The 22,489-nt window shown below is 41.5% G+C and overlaps 1 protein-coding gene across 3 annotated transcripts in view; it reads right to left on the reverse strand.

Moving 5' to 3' along the window:
* Positions 1–22,489, reverse strand: part of ABCC4 (ATP binding cassette subfamily C member 4 (PEL blood group)) — a 208,491-nt gene that overhangs the window by 141,048 nt on the left and 44,954 nt on the right. For all 3 annotated transcript variants that reach the window (XM_081214428.1, XM_081214429.1, XM_081214427.1), the window contains one exon: positions 16,747–16,971. In XM_081214428.1, the coding sequence (XP_081070554.1) occupies positions 16,747–16,971 (225 nt within the window). The remainder of the gene's footprint in view (positions 1–16,746; positions 16,972–22,489) is intronic.

Here is a 22,489-nt window from a genome sequence, read left to right on the forward strand (position 1 = left end):
CACTTAGCTGCCAGGAAGGCCATGCCTTACGCTCTAGAGTAGAGCCATGCACTTGGACTAAGTTCAAAATGGAAATAATTGCCCCAGATAGACAGACAAGACAAACAGAAAGATAGAAAGAACAAATTAGCCAATCCTAACAAGACCAATCTACCAGGAATTCCCTAACAGAACAAATACCCTTTAATCCAGACTTCCTATAATGTATACTTCATAACACCCAACATAATAAGACATTAGACCTGCAAAGAAGCAAGAAAATTTGACCCATAATCAAGAGGGAAAAAAAAATACAAGCATTAGAAATAGACCCTGAGGTGATCCAGATTTTGGAATTAGTAGACAAGAAGTATTAAACAACTATTATAAATATGTTCAAAGAATTAAAGGAAAATACGGTTATAATAAGTGAATGGATAGGTAATTTTTTGTTTTGTTTTTGTTTTTGGCCTCGCCACACAGCTTGTGGGATCTTAGTTCCCCAACCAGGGATCGAACCCGGGCCCCCGGCAGTGGAAGCACAGAGTCTTAACCACTGGATCACCAGAGAATTCTCTGGATAGGTAATTTCAGAAGAGAGATGGACACTGTCAAAAAGAAGCAAACGGAAATTCTAGAACTAAAAAGTACAATATGAAAAACTCACTAGATAACTTTAATATCAGATAATTTCCATTGCTCTGTGCCCAGATTTATTAAGCCTTTCTTTAAGTTTACAACCTGAAGAACAAACAGAAAACAGAGAGCGAGAGCAAGATTGATTGAAGAAAAGAAAGCCTAAGGGTTCAATGGGACCATACAAGCAATGAAACACACATGTAATTGGAGTCATGGGAGAAGATGACAAAATAGGGAAGAAAAAAATATTTGAGGGAATAATGGCTGAAATTTTTCCAAGTTTGGTAGAAAATATTAATTTAGATACCTAAGAATCTTAGCAAACCCCAAAAAGGATCAAAACAAAGAGACGTATGCTTGGGCACATCACAGTCAAAATGCTGAAAACCAGAAAGTAACAGTCTTGAAAGCAGCCCACGAAAAACACCGCATTACATACAGAAGAAAAATAATACAACTAATACCTGACTTAACAAACTCAATTCTGTAACTACGTGTGGTGATGGATATTAACTAGGCTTACTGTGGTGATCATTTATATATACACACACACATATACACATACATACTATACACTATATATATATATATACACACACACAAAAATACTGAATCATTTTGCTGAATATCTGAAACTAATATGCTCTATATCAATTATACCTCAGTTTAAAAGGAGGAGGAGATAGTGGAACAAAATTTATAGAGTGCTGAAAGAAAAAAATAACTGTCAACCCCAAATTCTATAACCAACAAAAGTAAATATCCTTCAAATGATGAGGGTGAAATTAAGACATTTTCAGATAAAGTCTCAGAGACTTTATCACCACCCAACCTGATCTTTAAGAAATTATAACGGATATTCTTCAAGCTAAAGGGAAATGGTACCAGATGGAAATTCAGTTGTAGAAAAATAGAGAAACCAAAATGACAAACAAACATGTGGGTAAATATAAGAGATTGTATTATTCCTTTCCACTTCTTTGCGAAACAAATGGCTGCTTAAAAGCAAAATAATGGTAACACCGTATTGTGTATGTAGATGTAAAATATATAACAATAGTACAAGGGATAGGATGTTACTCCTATACGTTTCTTACATTTTATGTAAAGTAATCCAATATTAACATGCAAAAAAAGACTGTAATAAGATGCCTATTTTAATCACTAAAGCAAGATTAAAAATACGAGATACTGTTAAAAAGCCAACAAAGGAATCAAAATGGAATACTAAAAAATATCTGACTGACTGAAATAAGTCAGGAACGGAGCCCTGCCACCCAAAAAAAAGGAAGATGAAACAAAGAGAAAATTAACAGTAAGTAAAAGGCTTAAGCCCCATCACATCAATATTTACACTAAAAGCAAACATACTAACACTCCAGTTAAAAGCCAGAGACTGCTACACTCACACTGGATTAAAAAAAGAAAGATCCAGCTTGCTGTATATGTGAGATACACTTTCAAGTAAAAGGATGGAAAAAGATGTGGCATGCAAACAGTAGGTGCAAGAAATCATGTGAGGCTATATTATTATCAAAGTTGATTTTGAGTCAAGGAATTAAACTACCAGAGATTAAGAAGGACATTTCATAATGATAGGATAGTCAATTCACCACTCCTAAATGTGTATGGATCTAATTACTGAGCTGCAACATATATGAGACAACAACTAGAACTATGGAGAAAAATCAGAAAACCACACAATCATAGCAGAGATTTTAACATCCTTCTTCTCAGTAAATGTAACAAGTAGACACTCCCCCCTCCAAAAAAAAATCAGTAACGATACAGAAGATATGAATAACAAGTAACCAACTTAATCTAACTGACATTTATGGAACACCACACCCAACAATTACAGGACAGGTTTTTTTCAAGTACACATTGTAAATTCACCAAGACCATATGCTGGGGCCATAAAATCAATCTCAATAAATTTCTAAATATAAAAATGGTATGCAGAATGTTCTCTGATGACAAGAATTAAATTAGAAATCAATAATTTATACCTTATCTAAAAAGCCCAACTATTTGGAAATTAACATATTTCCAATGTTAATATTGGAAACAAATAAAATATCACAAGGGAAATAAGAAATATGGGTAATCAAATGCATGTCTATTGCCTTCACAAGAGCTATCAGCTAGTTGAGTGCACGGACATCATAGTCATTTATGTCATCATGATCATAAACACGGCTACCATTTATTCAGCACATACTACAAGCCAGACACTGAAAAGAAAACAACCTTATTTGTAAGAATTTTCTCCTATTTTGCACCTAAGAAAATAAACTGCAAGTATTCATACCTGACAAAGAATGGGCACTCAGTTATTTTGTTTTTGTTTTTAATGAAGCAAAGTTACAACTTGTGAAGGGGAGAAATGTTACCTGCCAAGTCATTAAACAAAGGATGTTGCAGCCATCGAGCTGCCACATTACTGCCGGTCCCCTGAGGGAACTCGGGATGGAAGCAGAATGCTGGCTGGTCGTGAAGCAGTCAACTGCTGCAGCCACCCCTGTCGTGCACCCTGAGGAGACTAAGGATGAGAAAGCACAGGATATTGGCCCAGAGGTGGCTGGGGTGCGTATCAAAGGGACGATTTCAATGGGCCCAGACTTGCATCTTGCTATACACAGAAAGGAGCTAATTTCATTACCTTGAGATGTCTGGTTTTCTTTAATGAACAGTAATCTTTTGATGTTCTGACTGCCCAGACCTTGTTGCAAAAACCCCTTTGTATCCTGCCTCGGCCCCTGCACCCCCCTTGCTCTTCAGAATAGTCCCTCAGAGTGACCTGAGCGTCCTGTCTCCGGGGCTTGAGGTCCTGACAGAGTCCGCTAAATAAAATATAACTCTCAACTTCTAGGTTGTGCTTTTTTGTTTCAGTCCACACACTGCTCCTCATTAATGTAGAAAATTAAAGTTCAGTTCTAATAAAATGTATATGTTATAGTTTAAAACACGTCACGTCCAGTGTAGAGAAAAACATACAAATAAATGCTAATGTTTTGGTTCTATATTTTCTTTAAGTTGACATTTTACAAGGGGATACTATTTGGTTAAATCTCTTTTCCTTGTGAAAGCAAAACAGTTCCACCATGAGAACAATAAAAGGCAAACAAACTGGAAACAAATTTGCACCATGTATGTATGTCAGAGGCTAAATTAGTTAGTAAGCTATTAATCTTTAATAAATCAAGAACACCTAAATATAGATAGGAATTATATTATAAAAGCCTACCAATTTTTTTAAAGGGCAAAGAACATGTACAGGAAATTCACTACAAAACACACAAAAGGCTAATGAAAACTCGCAAATACTCAAATTCAAAGAAACTCAAAATGTGACATCCACGTTTGGCAAGGGTGTAGGGCCATCTCATTTCACGAAAGAGAACGAAAACAGTTGACTCTAGAAGGAAATCGGGCATATCAAAAGGCTTAAAATGTATACACCCTGAGAAATTAAGGATGTCTCAAAGGTTTAGATTTAATCAGGTTCATTGCACTGTTGTTTGTTAATACCTAAAAACTGGAAAACAATCTGAATATCTAATTACTTATTATACTAGAATCCGCATGGCCTTTAAGAATAATATTATGAATTGCGAACTGCGAATTCCACCCAAGCAAGGATCTGTTTATGGTGGGTTCCTATGGCATGGGAGGTGGGGGGTGGTAAATTACATATGGGGTCATAAGGGGACTCTATTATCTAGGCCAAAACATCGATTTTGTTCAACTTTTTAAAAAAGAAATGCAAGAAATATTAGTCATTCATTTGAAAAATAAACAGTGTGTCCTTCCTCAATTATTTTAAATCAGCAGACTTCGTGAAACACAAAACCCAAGTGTGGGCAGATAAATGTAACCATCAAAGTAGCAGAGGAGAAAAGAACGTTCTTTCCACAGAATTGAGTTTTCCAGACTGGTGAAAAGTATTATCCCTTTAAGAATCCAATCTTCATTTTAATAGAAACGCTCCCCAAACCGTTCTCCAATAGTCCTTTAAAACAGAAGATGGGGGCTTCCCTGGTGGCGCAGTGGTTGGGAGTCCGCCTGCCGATGCAGGGGGCGCGGGCTCGTGCCCCGGTCCGAGAAGATCCCACATGCCATGGAGCAGCTGGGCCCGTGAGCCAAGGCCGCTGAGCCTGCGCGTCCGGAGCCTGTAGTCCGCAACGGGAGAGGCCGCAACAGTGAGAGGCCCGCGTACTGGGTGGGGGGGGGGGCATGCTCAGGGGCGCCCCTGGTGGCGCAGTGGTTAAGAATCCGCCTGCCAATGCAGGGGACACGGGTTCCAGCCCTGGTCCGGGAAGATCCCACATACCACGGAGCAACGAAGTCTGAACACCACAACTACTGAGCCTGCGCGCCTAGAGCCCATGTGCCACAACTACTGAGCCCACGCACCACAACTACTGAAGCTCACGCACCTAGAGCCCGTGCTAAGCAACGAGAAGCCACCGCAATGAGAAGCCTGCGCACCGCAATGAAGAGCAGCCCCTGCTCGCCACAACTAGCGACAAACCCCGCACACAGCAACAAAGACCCAACGCAGCCAAATAAATAAATAAACAAACTTTTTTAAAAATGGCATGCCCAGTTGTAAGAATTTACACGAGGCCATATGCTAAGTTTTTATAGCAACTATACTGAGGATCATTTTGTCTATAAAGAATTTTCCAACTATTCTGCTTATCATTTATCTGCCTTCTTTCAGACCAAAAGAATACAAGAGGTAAACAATATACCTACTATAACTCACCCAGGGTACATAATTTTACTGAGAATTTGTCAAAATGAGGAATATTTTAAAAGGGTGGTTTTCCTTTTTCCTAATGTTGTATATTTATAAAAGTATTGATCTTGGGGAGGACAGTGAACCTAAAGTAACCAACGGTGCACACTTTTGTAAAAACACAAAACTAGTTGCATTACCCCTTCCCCTAAACACCATCTTGGAAGCTTTCAGAAAATGAAGATACCTCTGGAGCAGAAAGGGGAAAAAATGACAAAAGTAAGAGATGCTGCCTAAATAATGATTCATTCACAACATACAGTTTTACAACCAAACATACCAAGAGCAGTGATGCCTTAATTTCTCTTGTCGATGCGTATAAAGGAGTTAGAAGAAAAATGCAGAGAGCAAGCAGGACAAGCTCCTCCCAGAAAGCCACCTAACACACTCTTTACCCAATTCCATTTTCCTAAATCCCACGTTCCCCTCCTCATTGGAGTGGAGCGTACAAAGTAGCAGCCAGGTACCCGCAGCTGTAAACTCCCAGAAATTCAGAGTAAAGAAAATGACTTAGTTCAGCTGATAAGTCCCAGGGGGAGAAGGAAGGAGGAGATGAGGACTTCAAAACAGAGCTAAGGCAGAGCCACTTGCTCAGAAAGGCCGCCAGAGAGGGTGCAGTTCTCTCTGAATCGCCTTCCTTTTTTCTTCCACAACGAACTCAAAGTTCATCACCACCGCAGCTGAGGATCATGGTGAGCGGTAAAATTTTTTCCAGTGAATACTGAGTCAATGTATGACCTCCACCTTTTCAAAAAAGTAAACCAGCCTTGAGGACATTATGCAAAGTGATAAGCCAGTCACCCAAGGACAACTCCTGTATGATTCCACATTACATGAGGTCCCTCGAACAGGCGAATATACTAAGCTATTAAAAGCAGTGGAGAGACTGCTGCTCTGATGAATGGCTGAGTAGCTGATAGTGGAATAACCCCACTTCCACTGCAGCCACATTGGTAGGCACTGGGTAACTGGCAGTACGAGACTGATCCTTGAGAAAAGGGACACCCACGAGGTGAACACGGTCACTGCCCTGGCTCTCAGCCACTTCACAACTGTGGCAGCGAACTGGGGTCCAAAGAGCACAGGAGTCCCATGGAGCCGAGGCAGAGGCCAGAGACTGAGTCAGCTGGCGCAGCTGGCAGGCTCCTCCAGGGTAAGACACCAGCCAATAAAGAGGTTTACCAAAAGAAGGGATCTTGGGAGCCTCGGGGCACAAGGTAGCCCCCTACTCTTCCCCCCGTCCCCCTAACACACACACATAAAAAGAAGTATCCAGCCCTAAATGGCAGTCAGTACTGCTGAGGTTTAGAAACCCTCCTCTAAGGGCTTCCCTGGTGGTGCAGTGGTTGAGAATCTGCCTGCTAATGCAGGGGACACAGGTTCGAGCCCTGGTCTGAGAGGATCCCACATGCCGTGGAGCAAGTAAGCCCGTGAGCCACAACTACTGAGCCTGCACATCTGGAGCCTGTGCTCCGCAACAAGAGAGGCCGCGATAGTGAGAGGCCCGCGCACCGCGATGAAGAGTGGCCCCTGCTTGCCACAACTAGAGAAAGCCCTCGCACAGAAACGAAGACCCAACACAGCAGAAATAAATTAATTAATTAATAAACTCCTACCCCCATCTTCTAAATAAATAAATAAATAAATAAAAATAGAAGCCCTCCTCTAAAACAGACTTACTCTAGACTTGTCCTAGAAAAGACTAACACCAAGGCCTAAGAAGACCCACAAGAAACATGGGGCATGAAGGTGGAGGCCCACATGTTAGACAAACTTGGGAAAAACACCTTAGGACTTCCAAAGATCTAACCTAACAAAGCATCAAACCAAGCCTACACAAGTTCAAAGACAGATGTGGGCAAAATTCAACACTCTTCAGAAGAACATCAGAATGCAAACCTACAAGGGAGCTTTCATAACGTCCAATAAACAATGTAAAAGTCCTAGACATGCAAAGAAATTTAAAAATGAAACACACGCAAAAAAGAAGGCACTCTTCATAGTAAAAACAAAGTTGACCCAGACATTCCATTTTGAAAGGTTTAAAGAAACTGCTATACATACCCTCCAAGTGTATACATTTGTCAAAAATCAAATGCACAAATGTGTGCATTTATGTAAAATACTTGAGTTGATTAAAAAATAGTGAAGAGAAACAGAACTTTAGTTACAAGAAAACAGAAGACTCAGTGTTAAAGTGTATCATATACCCAAATCTTAGGAATTTAGTTACATTAACTTTTGACGGAAGGGTGTAGGAATTTTATTGTTGTTGTTGTTGGGGAAGTTTTGAAAGGAAGCAAGTATTGCCAATTTGCTTTCAGACTGGCAGCTAGTAAAAACCTATTACCCCGGGTCACACACAGCCCACCTCCAGGGGGGACTCACACTGTCACTATGAGAACGGCACAGCTCAAGTGGAACGGTGCGCTGCCGTACTCACTCTCCCATAAACGATTACAACAAAAAATCCCATCTGAAGGTAACTTTGGCATATCCCAAAACATGGACCAAAGAGACACTCCATGTAAGGCCATGAATATAGACATCTTTTACCCTGAGACTAGCAAACACAGGGAGTCTGTCAGATGGACTATCAATGCAGCCAGTGAGGAGGTAACAGTGCAGTCAATACAGTGACAAAACTGGACACAAGCTGTATACATCATAAGACTGTAAGTGTATGGATATGTGTGGCTAGATAAAGACTGGAAAAGAATCTGCAAAATGATACCTGCCATTATAGGATGGTGGCATTTGGGATATTTCCTCCCAAATTTTTGGAATAATGGTAAGCAAAAACAGCAATACTTAAGAGACTGAGAGCTTTCTGGATTCCTATTAGAACTATGATTTCCTAACGAACACTTTTCTCCCCTTCTATAATTAATCGCTCAGATCTGGCTCCTTTCTATTCTTCTTTTCTCCATCTCTCATGAATATTTCAATGAATTAAAAGGTCTACATACTAACTCATTTTGCTATTTTGTCTAACATGTATTTCTGCCCACTGTTTTACTAGATCAGTTCACATATACATGAGATGAAATAAGACATTATTATATTCTTACAATGACCTAGTACTCTCATCTGTGGGATATCAGGAGCAGTTATTGAGAACTAAGTGCTTCACCAAATAGCCAAAATGGTAAGAGTTAATGAATGAAAGAATGAGTGAATGAATGGCTTGTAAGATACTCGGACTGCACCTCCCAGACCTGACTTCCTTTCCGACCATTATCTTCATGAGGATCCCTTGCAACTTCATGCATGGCCATGTACAACAGGCTTCAGGTGCATTTTCCTAAATCACTGCTCTGAGCATTTACTACCTTACTAAAAAATTCCAGGGGTTCCCCTCTGCCAACTAAATAAATCCAAGGTCCTTAAACTCATGATCAAGGCCCTCCAACACCTGGTCCCAATATTCCTTTCTAAGTGGACCTTGGAGCCTAGTGCTCTCCTAAATGTTTATGCCAACTGTACTTCCACAATTCCCTGAATAAACTGTTTCAACTTTCCATCTCAACACTGCTCAATGCATGGAACGCCCCCCACCACATGTAAATACACATAGACACACATACACAAACACAGACACCCCCTCCACCAATTGGAGGAATCCTTTCCTAAACCATTAAGTCTGTACACTTGTGTACCACTTAGCACCCGTACTGTTATTTCATCTGATTATATTATGTATTTGACCCTTCTGTGACTGAGTGCCAATAATAAAGATGATAGGAACGTTTGAACATTGGCTAGATGCCAGGCACTATGTTAAATGCTTTACACAGATGGACTCATTTAATCCTCTCTACAACCTTAAGAGTTGGGTACTGTTACAAACGAGGAAATTAAGGCTTAGAGCAGTTTGCCTAAAGCAGACATCTACAAAGAGGAAAGCTGGGCTTCATACAAAAGCAGTCAAACTACAGAGTCTTGTTATGCTTATGACGCCCACCCTCCTAAATTTAATAAATGACTTCTGTAAAAAGTGCTTTGCAGGAGTTATTTTATCCAATGCTCAAAAAACTCCATGAAGCAGATATTCTCTACTCCAATGTTTAAACTCAGGAAACTGAGGCCCTGAGAAGTGAGTTCACTCACAGTGTAGCAAACAGCAAAGTGAGGACTGGATCTCAGGTCTGGCTGTTCTCAGAGTCCACACTCACAGTCTTCTACCCTATCCGACCTGCCACAATGTCTTCTACAAAGTACCTGTGCAGCTGGCTCAACACCTGATCGCTCGGTGCACACAAGATTCCCAGCGCAGAATCTGAGACACAGGAGGACTATAGAGCAGCCACCACCCTTCAGGTCTACAGCTGCAATTTCGAAAGGGTATCTCCACTGAGAAAGGTTAAACTTGCAGCCCACATGATAACCCTATGTACTGGAAGATCTTGGTTATAAGACATAAGAAAAAAAATTAAGCTGAACATGCATTTGAGGCCTATGGCTATTACCTAGCATCTTTTTAAATTCCCCCATACAAAAAAATAAAATAAAAGAGAGAGAGAAAAAAAAAAGGACTTCCCTGGCGGTCCAGTGGTTAATACTCTGCGCTTCCACTGAGGGGGCACGGGTTCGATCCCTGATCAGGGAACTAAGATCCCACATGCTGCATGCGAAAAATAAAATAAAATAAAATCTCCCCCCATACCAATTAAAATGGAATGCCTGCGGAGAGGGCCTGGGTATCAGTGTTGTTTTTAAATTTTCATGAATCCATCGTGCAGCAGTTTGGGAATCACTGAGCTAAGCATTCCCTTCCAGCTTGCACTGCACCCCACACGGCAGACAGTTAGTTATCAGGTGGTAGAATACAGTTGACACCCGTTACCCTCCAGTGGCAGAAATATCCCCTTTGAACAAAGCTAAACCAAACAGCCTCTCCTCTCCTTCCTTAACCTGCTTTGTTAGGAGCACCCACAGAAAATTAAACCTTCACCCAATGGCTCCCTTAGCTCTCCCCTAGCAAATTAGAACTGCCAACTGCCCCCTGATGAGATTAACTCTTCACAAAATGCACAGATCCAATTCCAGTTTATATCAGAAATAAAAGAGAAATAAGGAAAAAAGTGTGTTTAAAATATTTTAAAACTGTGGAACAGTGTAAGAAGCATTACTAGTTCATTCTAATTTTGTCAGAAAGTTAGAAGATACCATTAGAAGAGAAAGTCCAAACAAAGTATCACGTGCTTCAAGGGAGTCACTCTATTTCCATAAATACCACACTGTTTCACTTTAACAATACCCAAGATGCTGGTCCCTCAATATTTTCAGAAAGAAAATATAATACAACCACAGACTAGTAAGCAAGATACTAGATTGAATCATATGAAATTGCTGTTTTATAAGCCCGAATCAGTTGAACATCTGTCATTTCATATTGTCCGGTCTAAATTTAAAGCAATATACCGTCTGTACCGAAACAGAATTAGCTTTAAATAAAAACAAAAGTTCTGAGAACTATGAACACAACATCACATAGCTGAGACAGTGACAAAGCTTTCTACTCTCTGCTTTCCGCACTCCAAGGAGCAAATTCAGAGGGAGATGAAACTGGGTGGGAGAAGAGGGAGGTGCTGCAGGGGGTGAGCCCTTGCTTCCCTGCTCGCACTTAGCACACTCAGTGCATAGATTTTTTTAAAGTCAGGCTCCATTTACGCACAGGACAGCAGGCATCGCTCGGAGGAGTCTGCCAACTTGGTCATTCCCGGCATCCTGGAAGGTCTCCTTCTACTTCCTGCTTAGGCTCTGTGAGAAAGGATGCCTGCTGTCCTGACCACTGATCTTAAAATGTAACTGAGCTGGGACTTCCCTGGTGGCTCAGTGGTTAAGAATCCACCTGTCAATGCAGGGGACATGGGTTCGAGCCCTGGTCCGGGAAGATCCCACATGCCGCGGAGCAACTAAGCCCATGTGCCACAACTACTGAGCCTGTGCTCTAGAGCCCGCGAGCCACGACTACTGAGCCCGTAGGCTGCAACTACTGAAGTCTGCGTGCGCCTACAGCCCGTGCTCCGCAACAAGAGAAGCCACTGCAGTGAGAAACCCCCTCGCCGCAAGTAGAGAAAGCCGGCGCTCAGCAATGAAGCCCCAACGCAGCCAAAAATAAAAATAAATTTATATATATATGACTGAGCTGAAGTGTCTGAAATAGAAATAAAATGGTTGAGAGGAGGAGGGAGTCTTAAGAAACAGGATTAAAGGAAAGAGAAAGGGTCCTTCACTCAGAAAGATGATGGTTACCTGAAATAGAAATAGTGCGGATACAACGAGCATGTATGTCCCCCCAAACTGAAAATAGAACTACATCACTTAGATGATTGAAAACAGATCGGAGGTAAGTAAGAATATTTCTCTAGGCAGGATGCTGATCTATAGAAACAACCTCCTTGAGCCAGTAGTCGACTCTCATTACTGACAATGGTCATGTTCCACAGTCACTATGAATGTGAACTAGTGAATGTTCATTGCTCCTGAGGGAAACACAGGGCTAGGGTTCTGGCAGCCTTTGGTAACAACATCTTCACCATCTCCTCAATACTTACATAACCTTGTCTTACATATGTTTCTACTTAACCTTATTTAATCGCTGTTGTAAATTCATTAACACTGGCCTCCCAGCCAGCAGCACTATAACACATACCCGAACCAAGCTTACTCACCCACACATATTTTCTCCGTAAGACACATGACAGTCTTCCTCAGCTTAGGAACACCAGACAGCACTTCAGCCCTCTTTAGGGGCCATTTTAAACTGCAAAATCACCCCGCAAAAAATACAAAAATGTGGCAAGCGAGGCACTAAGTAGACCACAAAGAGGGCATCTGTTCCATAGTATGAAAACAGGAACATATTGTTTTCACCCCAGCTGGGAATATGCATGTCAGATGACAAAAAAACTTAAGAGACTATGTGCACACCCACAGAGGACCATGAAAGAGCCCCAAGTATTGATTTTTAGAATTACAAATAAATTTTAGCAAGTAGGCGAATTCCAAACACAAAATCTACAAATATCCAGGATTAACTGTACATAAATTCTTGTAAGACAGATCTACAATAAAGGATAAAGGGAAATTAGGGTGTTTGCAGGGAGTCAACTCATCTTAGAAGCTGAAACAAAGAATGACAAATCTCTCCTGCAAACGATCTTTGGGTAACACTAAAGAGAGTGATGATTTCAGCCACAATAAGAAATCTGCTCAAACTAATTAGATTCTGCAAGTCAGTCTGCACTGGGTACACAAGCAGAAGAGAACACTCAGTGAATTCAACGACTATCTGCTCTGGCTTCACCTGGCGCTCAGAGCAAACCAACCCATCATCAGGACCCACCACGGGGAACGGCCACAGCTCTACAAACTGCACACCAAGTCAGGAAACCTACAGTCCACCAGGCTATTAAGGTGCCTCTTAAGGAAAAATATCTGTGCCCTGTGCATTTTTTTTTTTTTTTTTTTTTTTTTTGCGGTAGGCGGGCCTCTCACTGTTGTGGCCTCTCCCCTTGCAGAGCACAGGCTCCGGATGCGCAGGCTCAGCAGCCATGGCTCACGGGCCTAGCCGCTCTGCGGCATGTGGGATCTTCCCAGACCGGGGCACGAACCCGTGTCCCCTGCATCGGCAGGCGGACTCTCAACCACTGCGCCACCAGGGAAGCCCCTCCTGTGCATTTTATAATACATAAAATCTCTGTGCCACATGACAAGATCAACCTGCTTAGAGAGATGATCATGCTGTCTGCCCCAGGTCAGAACACCTGTTAACATTCAGGCACGAAGACAAGGTCAGGATTGGAAACCGGGAGATACATTCTCACTACTGACTGGGGTTGGGGATCAACAGCTGTCTTCAATCCAGGCTCTCAGCTTGCTTGAAGTTACCATCTTCCCCCAGCCCGGGCCCACCTCCCATGCTCTGAGCTGGGGAAGTTATTACCCTTTGAGATTTGAAGCCGGATGAGCTCTCCTCCTTCTCTGTCCCAACCAAGAACAAAGAAAGACAGGAATTGAGACACTGGTCTCACTGTAAAGGTGATAGCAACTCATGCTGGGAATATCACCAGGGACTGGGGGTGATTTTCTAAAATGAGTGAATATAATGTTTCAAACACTATTCCTTTGGGGAACCTGTGTTTGTAATGCCAGTCTGTTGACTTTACACAAAACAGAGCCCGTGTTCCACAATCCCTTTATTTGGTCAGAAGTTCGAAAAAATGCCCTAGAGATTTCAGGAACCTGAAGAGACCATCATGAGCTGTGTCAACAAACCAACAACTGGAGCCACTGATCCAAACAAAATGTCACAGTTCATAAAAACTTCTCATTTAGTCCTCAAGTTAAACAGAAAAATCAGTGATCAGGTGTGAATGTAAAATGATGTAGCCGCAGTGGAACAGAGTATGGAAGTTCCTCAAAATACTAAACATAAAATTAGCATATAATACAGCAATTCAACTTCCTGGGGATGTACTCAAAAGAACTGGAAGCACAGACTTGAATAAATATTTGAACACCCATGCTCACAGCAGCATTATTCACAATAGCCAAAAGGTAGAAACAACCCAAGTGTCCATTGACAGATGAAGGGATACACAAAACCTATAATGGAGTATTATTCAGCCTTAAAAAGGAATTAAATGCTGGCACCTGCTACAACATGGATGAACCTTGAAGACACTGTGCTACATGACATAAGCCAGACACAAAATGACAAACACTGTGTAATTCCACTTCTGTGAGGCACCTAGAGCAGTCAAATTCATAGAGAGAAGTAGAATGGTGACGGCTGAGGGGAGAGGGGGTGGGGAGTTAGTGTTTAATGGGTGCAGAGGTTCGGTTTGGGAAGATGAAAAAGTCCTGGAGACGAATAGCGATGATGGCTGCACAACAATGTGAATGTGCCTAATGTCACTAAACAGTGCACTTAAAAAGAGTTAAAATGGACAATTTGATGTTGTGTATACTTTACTACAATTTTTTTAAAAAGCAGTGATCAAAAGTAATTTTACCAAAGCAGTTGAAAGGTAGATAAAAGACAAGTCATTCTTATATATGATACATCCCACAAGATCATTCAAAGTTACAACTGTGACTTAGCGACCATTCCATTTCTAACACCCAAACTGATTTCTCCCCAGGACCAGGGATTAGTGGTGGGGAGGGGGTCGGGTTGGCGGGGGGGAGGCGTAAGCATAAACCCCAAAGATCAGAGGGGCTTTTCAGAGCTGCTCTGCAGCACCAGCTTTTCCCCTAAGGAACTAGCCCACCTGTAACCTGCTAAGAAGTATCATATTTCTACTCCTGAAAAGGATCCTAGATGTAAGGCTGTGCATGAGGAAACTGGTCTTTCCCACGTTTCTGGAATTTCAGGTCACGTCTATGGTATAATCCCAACAATAGCTGACTTTGTAAAGAACAATTCTCTTACCCTAATCGAGCCAGCAAATTAATGGCTTTGGGACATGTTTACATTCATCTAAGCAAATGTGCCAGATTATATCAGATTTCCCAATGGCACAACGTTTCCAAGTGTTAGTGGGAAGAGGAAGAAAAACAGGTGGACGGACAATGGCTCACCTGTGCAGCAAAGAGCGGTCTGCTTGACTGAACCATCAGACCTAATGAAAGGTTTTCACAGTGCACTTCTGGTGAAATTTCCTATTTATTTATGGGAGCTAAGCATGATCTGGAAAGACAAGCATCTAGCTAATTTGTGGGAATCTGAGTATCCATCTCCTAAATAGTAGAAGGTGCCACGTAATAACAAAGATGATGATGAACGACAAGGAAGACCCCCTGACTAGAGTGTATGGGCACCACTGCCATTTCCATGTCACCCAGGAGGAAACCGGCTCAGATGCTGTAGCCAAACACAGACAGTGAGATGCCAGGTCCCTGGGTTCACAGACCCCCGAGATTCACAAGACTCTGCTCAAGAAAAGATGATGACACATCTTCCATTTTGCCAAGAAAAGTACTCCCAAGAAACAGAAGGTCAAAATAAGTAGCAACTAGGTAAAAGAAGTGAAAATTTTAAATTGTTTGGTTTTGGCTTTCAAGGACGATTTTAATTGTTTTTTAATAAAAATTGTATACATTTAAGGTGTATAACATGTTGCTTTGATATAAATATACAGTGGGAAATAATTACTGTAGTAAAACCACTTAACATGTCCATTATGTACTTGTCCTTTGTGTGTGTATCTGCTATGTCAGTAAATTTCAAGTACACAATACAGTCAAATGAAAATTCTTAAAAAAGTAAATAGGTAAAAGAGATATCCAGGATAAAGTTTATGAAGAACCCTTCAGCTCCTGACACTGGTGTATCTGTGGCAATTCCTTTGTAAAAACACCTGAAATCCTTACTCCTTTTATACTAGTTAAGACCAGGGTAATCTATGGAATAATTCTATGGGCATTTCTCAATACAAAAGCACTGAAAACATCAAACCAGGTCTTATTAAAACTTCTATAATACATACTAAAGAAAAAAGGGAAATGTAGTAAGAAAAAGACTTTGAATGAACGGTAACAAATTCTCCCCAAAATTACTAAAAACAATGAAAATTTTCAAGTTTTATCCCAAACACCTATTTTCTTTAATAATGTTATGAACAATCACAACTCTACAACACAATGAGTGACTCTATATGTAGCATGGACTCCATTTACATTTTTCTTTAGTTAACATAATTATAATGAATATGATTAGACGGGTCACTTAAAAATACAAACATTCCCTTTCTCAAATACATTCTTTTCTCCTAGATTTAATTTTATAGATCCAATCACTGAAGCTTACTACTAAATACAACTCTGTGTTAATAAAGGTTTTCATGAACAACAACTGAGTCTCCATAAATACCACTATGAGATTTAGGCATGAAAAGAGTAAAAATCAACTAGATAACTCTGATGCTTATAGACTTCATTACAAATTTACTGCATATGATGCAGTGGACTGTGAATGAAAGTTATCAAAAGCAGCCCTGACCTGATCTCAACAGAAATCTCTTCATTATATTTTTGTAAGGTTTGCTTAAACAACAAAATTGGCTTGATGCAAATAGCAAGCCTCTGTAGTATGGTGTAAATGAGTACAGTCATCAAAAAAAATTTTTTTTCCCGGGTACAATGTGTTTTTCTTACTTTTTTGCTGAAGTATACTTGATATGCAATATTATATAAGTTACACGTGTACGATGTAGTGTTTCACGGTTCTTACTAGTTATAAAATTTTTACTTTACAGAACACTTTCCCAAATACTTCAGGAAAGGTACACACTTTGGTTCCGAATGACACTTACCTTGCGGTAAATCATATGGCACATGGCTACTCTTAACCTCATCCCCGCACACTGCACATGATAGAAGTATAAGTGGTGCAGAATGGCCAAAACGAGCGTGCAGGCACTCAGCACTCCGGCATAGCCGTAGGCTTCGTACAAAGTAGCAGAATCAGTGGGATTGTAGTTTTCAAAATAACCAATAATTTTCCCCAAAATTATGGGCTGAACTACTCTGGTGCTTTCCTAAAAGGAAAGAAAAAAAGCCGTAATTAGAAATACAAGCCAAACCAGTTTTTCGTAACACAAACTTTACTTTTATTATTACTTGTTAAAAAGGCATTTTGACAAAATGCAACATTCATGGTTAACCTAAGAGAAAAATCCACATATCCACTATCTTCTATAACACAAGCAGACAACAGTTTTAACCTTAAGCAAAAATTTTACAAAGACAATAAAGCCTTAGTACATTGCGCTTCGTACACTGTGGATGCTCAATAAATATTACAACCGGTGCTTTAGAAAGCATTTGGCAAACTACCAAGTAAGTCTTAGCCGAAGATAAGCTGAAGAAGGGTAAGAAATCTGCTTCCCTATGAACAAGCCCTGCTGGCAGCCTGCCCCGGCCCCCTGTACTCTCAACGTCCCAGCCCAGCAGAAAGTCAAGATGGTTCATGTAGAGGAGACATGCTCTTGCAATCATCTTCTGTTTTAAGAGCCTTTATGGGATGAGACACTGGCATAAACACATCCACTCTTTCCCAACCCAAACTCCACATGTCCAAAGATCAAGAGAATGGAGCCCAGCTTCTGCGGGAGCATCACAAAGAAACAAAGCTTGGGAGGTTCGCAGGCTCTCAGCCCCACGGGGCGCTGTGTGAATATGTCTCTACCCACTAGAAGCTGGGATGTTCCTTGGAGTCAAAAATTAAACAGGACAGAAGCCAAGCTAAAAAACGATGTCATCCATGGTTCTCCATCTGCCATACACTGCAGCTGCTGGTCTGGAAGAAATGTTACCAATCATCTGTTCCCCAAGGCAAAAATTAAAATCCTAAACCAATGAGTTCGGAGGCATTGATGCTTACCTCCTGAGAAAGACTTAGTGAAAGCCATTTTCTTTCCCAAAACTAAAGGCACAACAGCAACACTTGCCCACCCTGCCAAATGGCCGCTCCACCCCATAACCTACTTCCTCCCTCTCCTCACCCCTCCAAAGTTACCCTTCTCCCCTGTCAAGGAAAACCAAACACTCAACACAAATCCAAGTCACCAAAAGTAAACACCTCCGCCCTCCACATCCTTTCCTCCACAGACTTCTCAAAAGACAAAGTGCCAGAAGTTTGGAAATCTTTCTGGAACTCGGCCTTTCCTTTTAGGCCATCCCTCCTTACTGACACGTACACGGTAAACAAATGACAGGTTGAATTTGATAGTTCTCTTCTGTCTGAAGCTGAAGAACCCACACACAAGGGGAAGGGATGGAGAATCCAAAACTCCAAACGCGAAACAAAACTAACATGCATTTTGTGCTCAACCAACTAGTACCCAATCAGGATATTCACAGAAAGCTGTGCCTGTCCCTCAAATCGGTGTGACGTCAAATCCCAACCCTCCGGTCTTGCTCTACACACGTGTTCACAGGCTGCACCAACTGCCTCGCCTTCCATGAGGTCACGGAACGTGTCATCTACTACAGACAAGTAGTAGTTGAACAATCATGTTTAGTTGAACAATCATGATGAGTAAGGTCAGCAGATCAGAACAAGATAATCAGTTCTCAAGGACACAAGGGCTCACCGTTACATTTTCAGCACGTCCCTTCATTCACTCCTAGAGGCATTAAGAGCTCATGGAAGAGCCCCTCATACAGTAGATGGAAAAACACAGTTTAGAATTTACTGAGATGGAAATCTGGAGGCTTACACAGAGAAGCAAGAAGGTCAAACTGTGCACACGGGCAGTCCCAGCCCGCGTACGACCAAGGGCAGCCCAGTGCTGCAACCTACAAACCTGGGGCTCCCCACCAGAAGCCCAGTGGTAACACTTGCCGTCCCAAACTTTCCAAAAACTTATAATTATCTTTGGGAATCACTGTTCCCTGTTACTCAATTCTCCGTTTGAGCCTAACGTCGGAAACCCACCAAAGAGAATACCGACAGATGCAACAAATTCAGCAAAAAAGAGTACAAAATAAAGGCAGGTCACTACTGCCTAAGCATCATGATTTTTTCACTGAGACCAACTTTAACAACTCAGTTGACCAAACAGTCTCATTAAGGAGTAATGCCAGGGGCTTCCCTGGTGGTCCAGTGGTAAAGAATCCGCCTTACAATGCAGGGGACACAGGTTCAATCCCTGGTCAGGGAACTAAGATCCCACATGCCGTGGGGCAACTAAGCCCACGTGCCACAACTACTGAGCTCGTGCACCTCAACTAGAGGCCGTGTGCTCTGGAACCCGCACGCCACGACTACAAAGCCCACGCACCCTGGAGCCTGTACTCCACAACTAGAGGAAACCCGTACGCCACAACTAGAGAGAAGCCCACACACCACAACGAAGATCCCATGTGCCGCAACTAAGACCCGATGCAGCAAAAAAATTAAATGAATTAAATAAATAAATAAATAAATAAATAAATAAATAAATAAATAAATCTTTAAAAAAATAAAAAGAGTAATGCCAGTCCATGGCCCAAAGCTTCCAAACTGCCGTCTGTTCCTGAGCCTAACCCTCAACTAGTGAGAAATAAAACAACTGAAAAAATATTCATTATCAAATCTGAAACTAACCAAATGAAAACTTTCTGGATAAACAGGAACAAGGTCAAAAATTGCTCCAATAAACCCTTCATCTTTGGCACCAACTTATGACCCAGTGAATATTCTTTCCACAAACCAACTGAGAATATACTTCTTATTCCTTCACAAGAATTCTTCACAACTGCAAAACCATAAAGGATTTTTAAAACAACCCAATATAACACGACAAAGCCCCATTGTTCGACGTTTCACAAGAGTCTCTCAGGGAAATATTTCTGGGGGGAGTCCTTCGTATTCAGCCTCCTGAAAGCACCTCACATTTAACCCCACCTCTTACTTCTTAGGGGTATTTCTTACACAGTTGATGGTAGAACTTCCCCAGTAGGTACAGTTTCTCCTCCATGTTTCCCCATGTTCTTTCTTTCTCTTTCTTCCTTCCTTCCTTCTTCTTTCTTTCTTTCTTTACTTACTTGCTTACTTATTTATTTATTTATTTTATTCGGCTGCACTGGGTCTTAGCTGTGGCATGAGGGATCTAGTTCCCTGACCAGGGATCGAACCCCGGGCCCCCCGCACTGGGGGCACGGAGTCTTAACCACTGGACCAGCAGAGAAGTCCCTCCCCCATGTACTTTAAATATTTCTTGCCCAACTCCGTCATCTCTGAGTCATGAGGGGAAAAAAATAATACAGGAAATAGAAACCATCTAACACACAAAGAAACAAATGAGTGAGCTTGTGGGAAAATGAATAGGCAGTTAATTTTTAGAAACTGGGGAAGAAGTGACAAAGTTAGAGTTGAGAAAGATACAGAGGCTAAGGAGGAAAAGCAGTGGGTATGGAGAAATAATAACCGTCAGGATTCTACATCCGTCTTCACTCCTCTTTTCCACAGTGGTCTTCATCGTGACTGCATCACCTCGAGGAATTAAGAGCACTCACAGGCCTGAGGCCCAGCCTCCAGGAACTGGTTTAGGTTCGACAGATTAGGGATGGAGCCTTAAATTCCCTCTCCCTGGAAGATTCTGGATGCAGAAACTAACCTCATGTAAACATCTGCTATTTTCCTCTCCTGCATCATCATGGCATCTGAGTCTGGAGGGCCTACAGACCTGCTCTGAATGACTTACAAGTACCACAAAGGGTTTTAATCAGAATTCCATGAGACATATCGTACGTCCAAGAAAAACGTATATGAACACAAGTCCTGAGGTTCCAGCTAAACGGGGGGAGGGGGGAGCCTTATGAGAGGTTACTAGGAAAAGCAGAGTAAACAAGTTAAGAAAGGTAGAGTTGGATTCCTTATGCAAACCCAATCTTCACTGACAAGACTCTTTTGTGATTTAGAGCCAACCTTCTCTTCCAGGTACAGAGAAGGAGAAGCCCTTACAAATGGAGTTATCAATGTAAATGTTCCTGTGTCTATTTCTCAAAAAAAAGTCAGCTCAAAATAATCTTTACTCCAGAAAGTCATATTCTAGGGTGGTGCATTCTGCTACCTTTCAACACTATTCTGTTTTTCTGTTTTTGAAACGTTCTTTAAAATCTTCAGCCGGGGGGAAAAAACCCAAAAAAAACAAAAAACCACACTGCAGGAAGCAGCTGAAAGAGGAGCACAGAGCTGTTATCAGAAAAAAAAGTTGTTCTCATAAAGTCTTGGCTCTGCGAGCCTGCACTGGAAGCTGTGGCAGGAGAGGAAGCCTCAGGACAGAATGCAAAGAACACTGGCCTAGGAATCAGAATGCTGCGCTTCAGAACCCAGGGCTGCCACCTGCCAGTCACATGACCCCCTAAGCCCATCATGTGCCCTCCTGCACCTCCAGGGCCTTGTCTGTGGAAATACTTGCCTTGTCGACCTCAGAGGAATCCTGGGACAGCTAAATGCAATACAACAAACAGCTCAAAGTGCTCTGAAACCAGCGTAAAAACAAGTGTAAGCTATGATCACTTTATTATCCAGAAGTTCTGGGAAGAGACCTCTTCTATTCTGAATGGCAGAGGCTGGTTTCACAAAGGGCTTGGAAAACTCATTGCTTCTTACAGGCGATCATAGCAGAACAAGCACTCTTGAGGAGTCATTCACAAAAGCCAACTTTTCTGGAAAGTAATAAAAAGTTTCGGTTCTAAGCAGATTTTTAAAATTTGAACCATTATAAATGCAGTCTTGTCAAAATGAGTCACCTACTTGCCTGACTTCTTAAAAAACGATGGGTGGGGGCATGAGTGAAATACGTGAAGGAGATTAAAAGGTACAGTCTTACAGTTATAATATAAATAAGGCAAGAGAACGTAACGTAGAGCACAGGAAATATAGTCAATAATATTGGAAAACTTTCTATGGTGACAGAGGGTAACTAGACTTATGGGGGTGATCATTCCGTAATGTATAGAAATATTTAATCACTACGTTGTATACCTGAAACTAATATAATATTGTAAGTCAATCATGCTCCAATTTTTTAAAAACTTTTAATTGTTATAATAAAAACTTACATATGTTTAAAAAAAAGGAAAGAAAATGGATTGAAAAGCATCACCCTCATTTATGACTCAAGGTCATCACTATGGGTATTACTGATATCTAATGGCTAATGTATACACTCAAGAAGCAGCAGGGTGCACACAGCGGGTCTGCTCTGCAGGTCCCCCATATCCTTTGCTCAATGCTCCCTCTACCTCTCCCTTGCTGTGTGGCCCTCAGTGGTTGCTCAGGGCCCACAGTATCTTTACCACCAGTAGCCACTCCTCAAGTCTTCTGGGTTGAGTGGAAGTGAGAGACACGTGGAAGAAAGTGTTGGGAAATAAATGCAAAGGCCAGTACAGCTCTCAGGGAACCAGAGGATTCTGCTGGCTTCCAATCCATCAGATGAGTTCCAAAGTAAGTTTAAACAAACATGTGCCTTCCTACAGGCTCCACCTGGACCAGAGACAATCAGCAAAAGTGGCCTCAGAAAAAGGCCAAAGGAGGCCTTTCTAAGGGTAAGGTGGGGGACATTT

The sequence above is a fragment of the Mesoplodon bidens genome (genome assembly GCF_964165515.1).
Source record: "Mesoplodon bidens genome assembly, chromosome: 17".
Lineage (NCBI taxonomy): Eukaryota > Metazoa > Chordata > Mammalia > Artiodactyla > Ziphiidae > Mesoplodon > Mesoplodon bidens.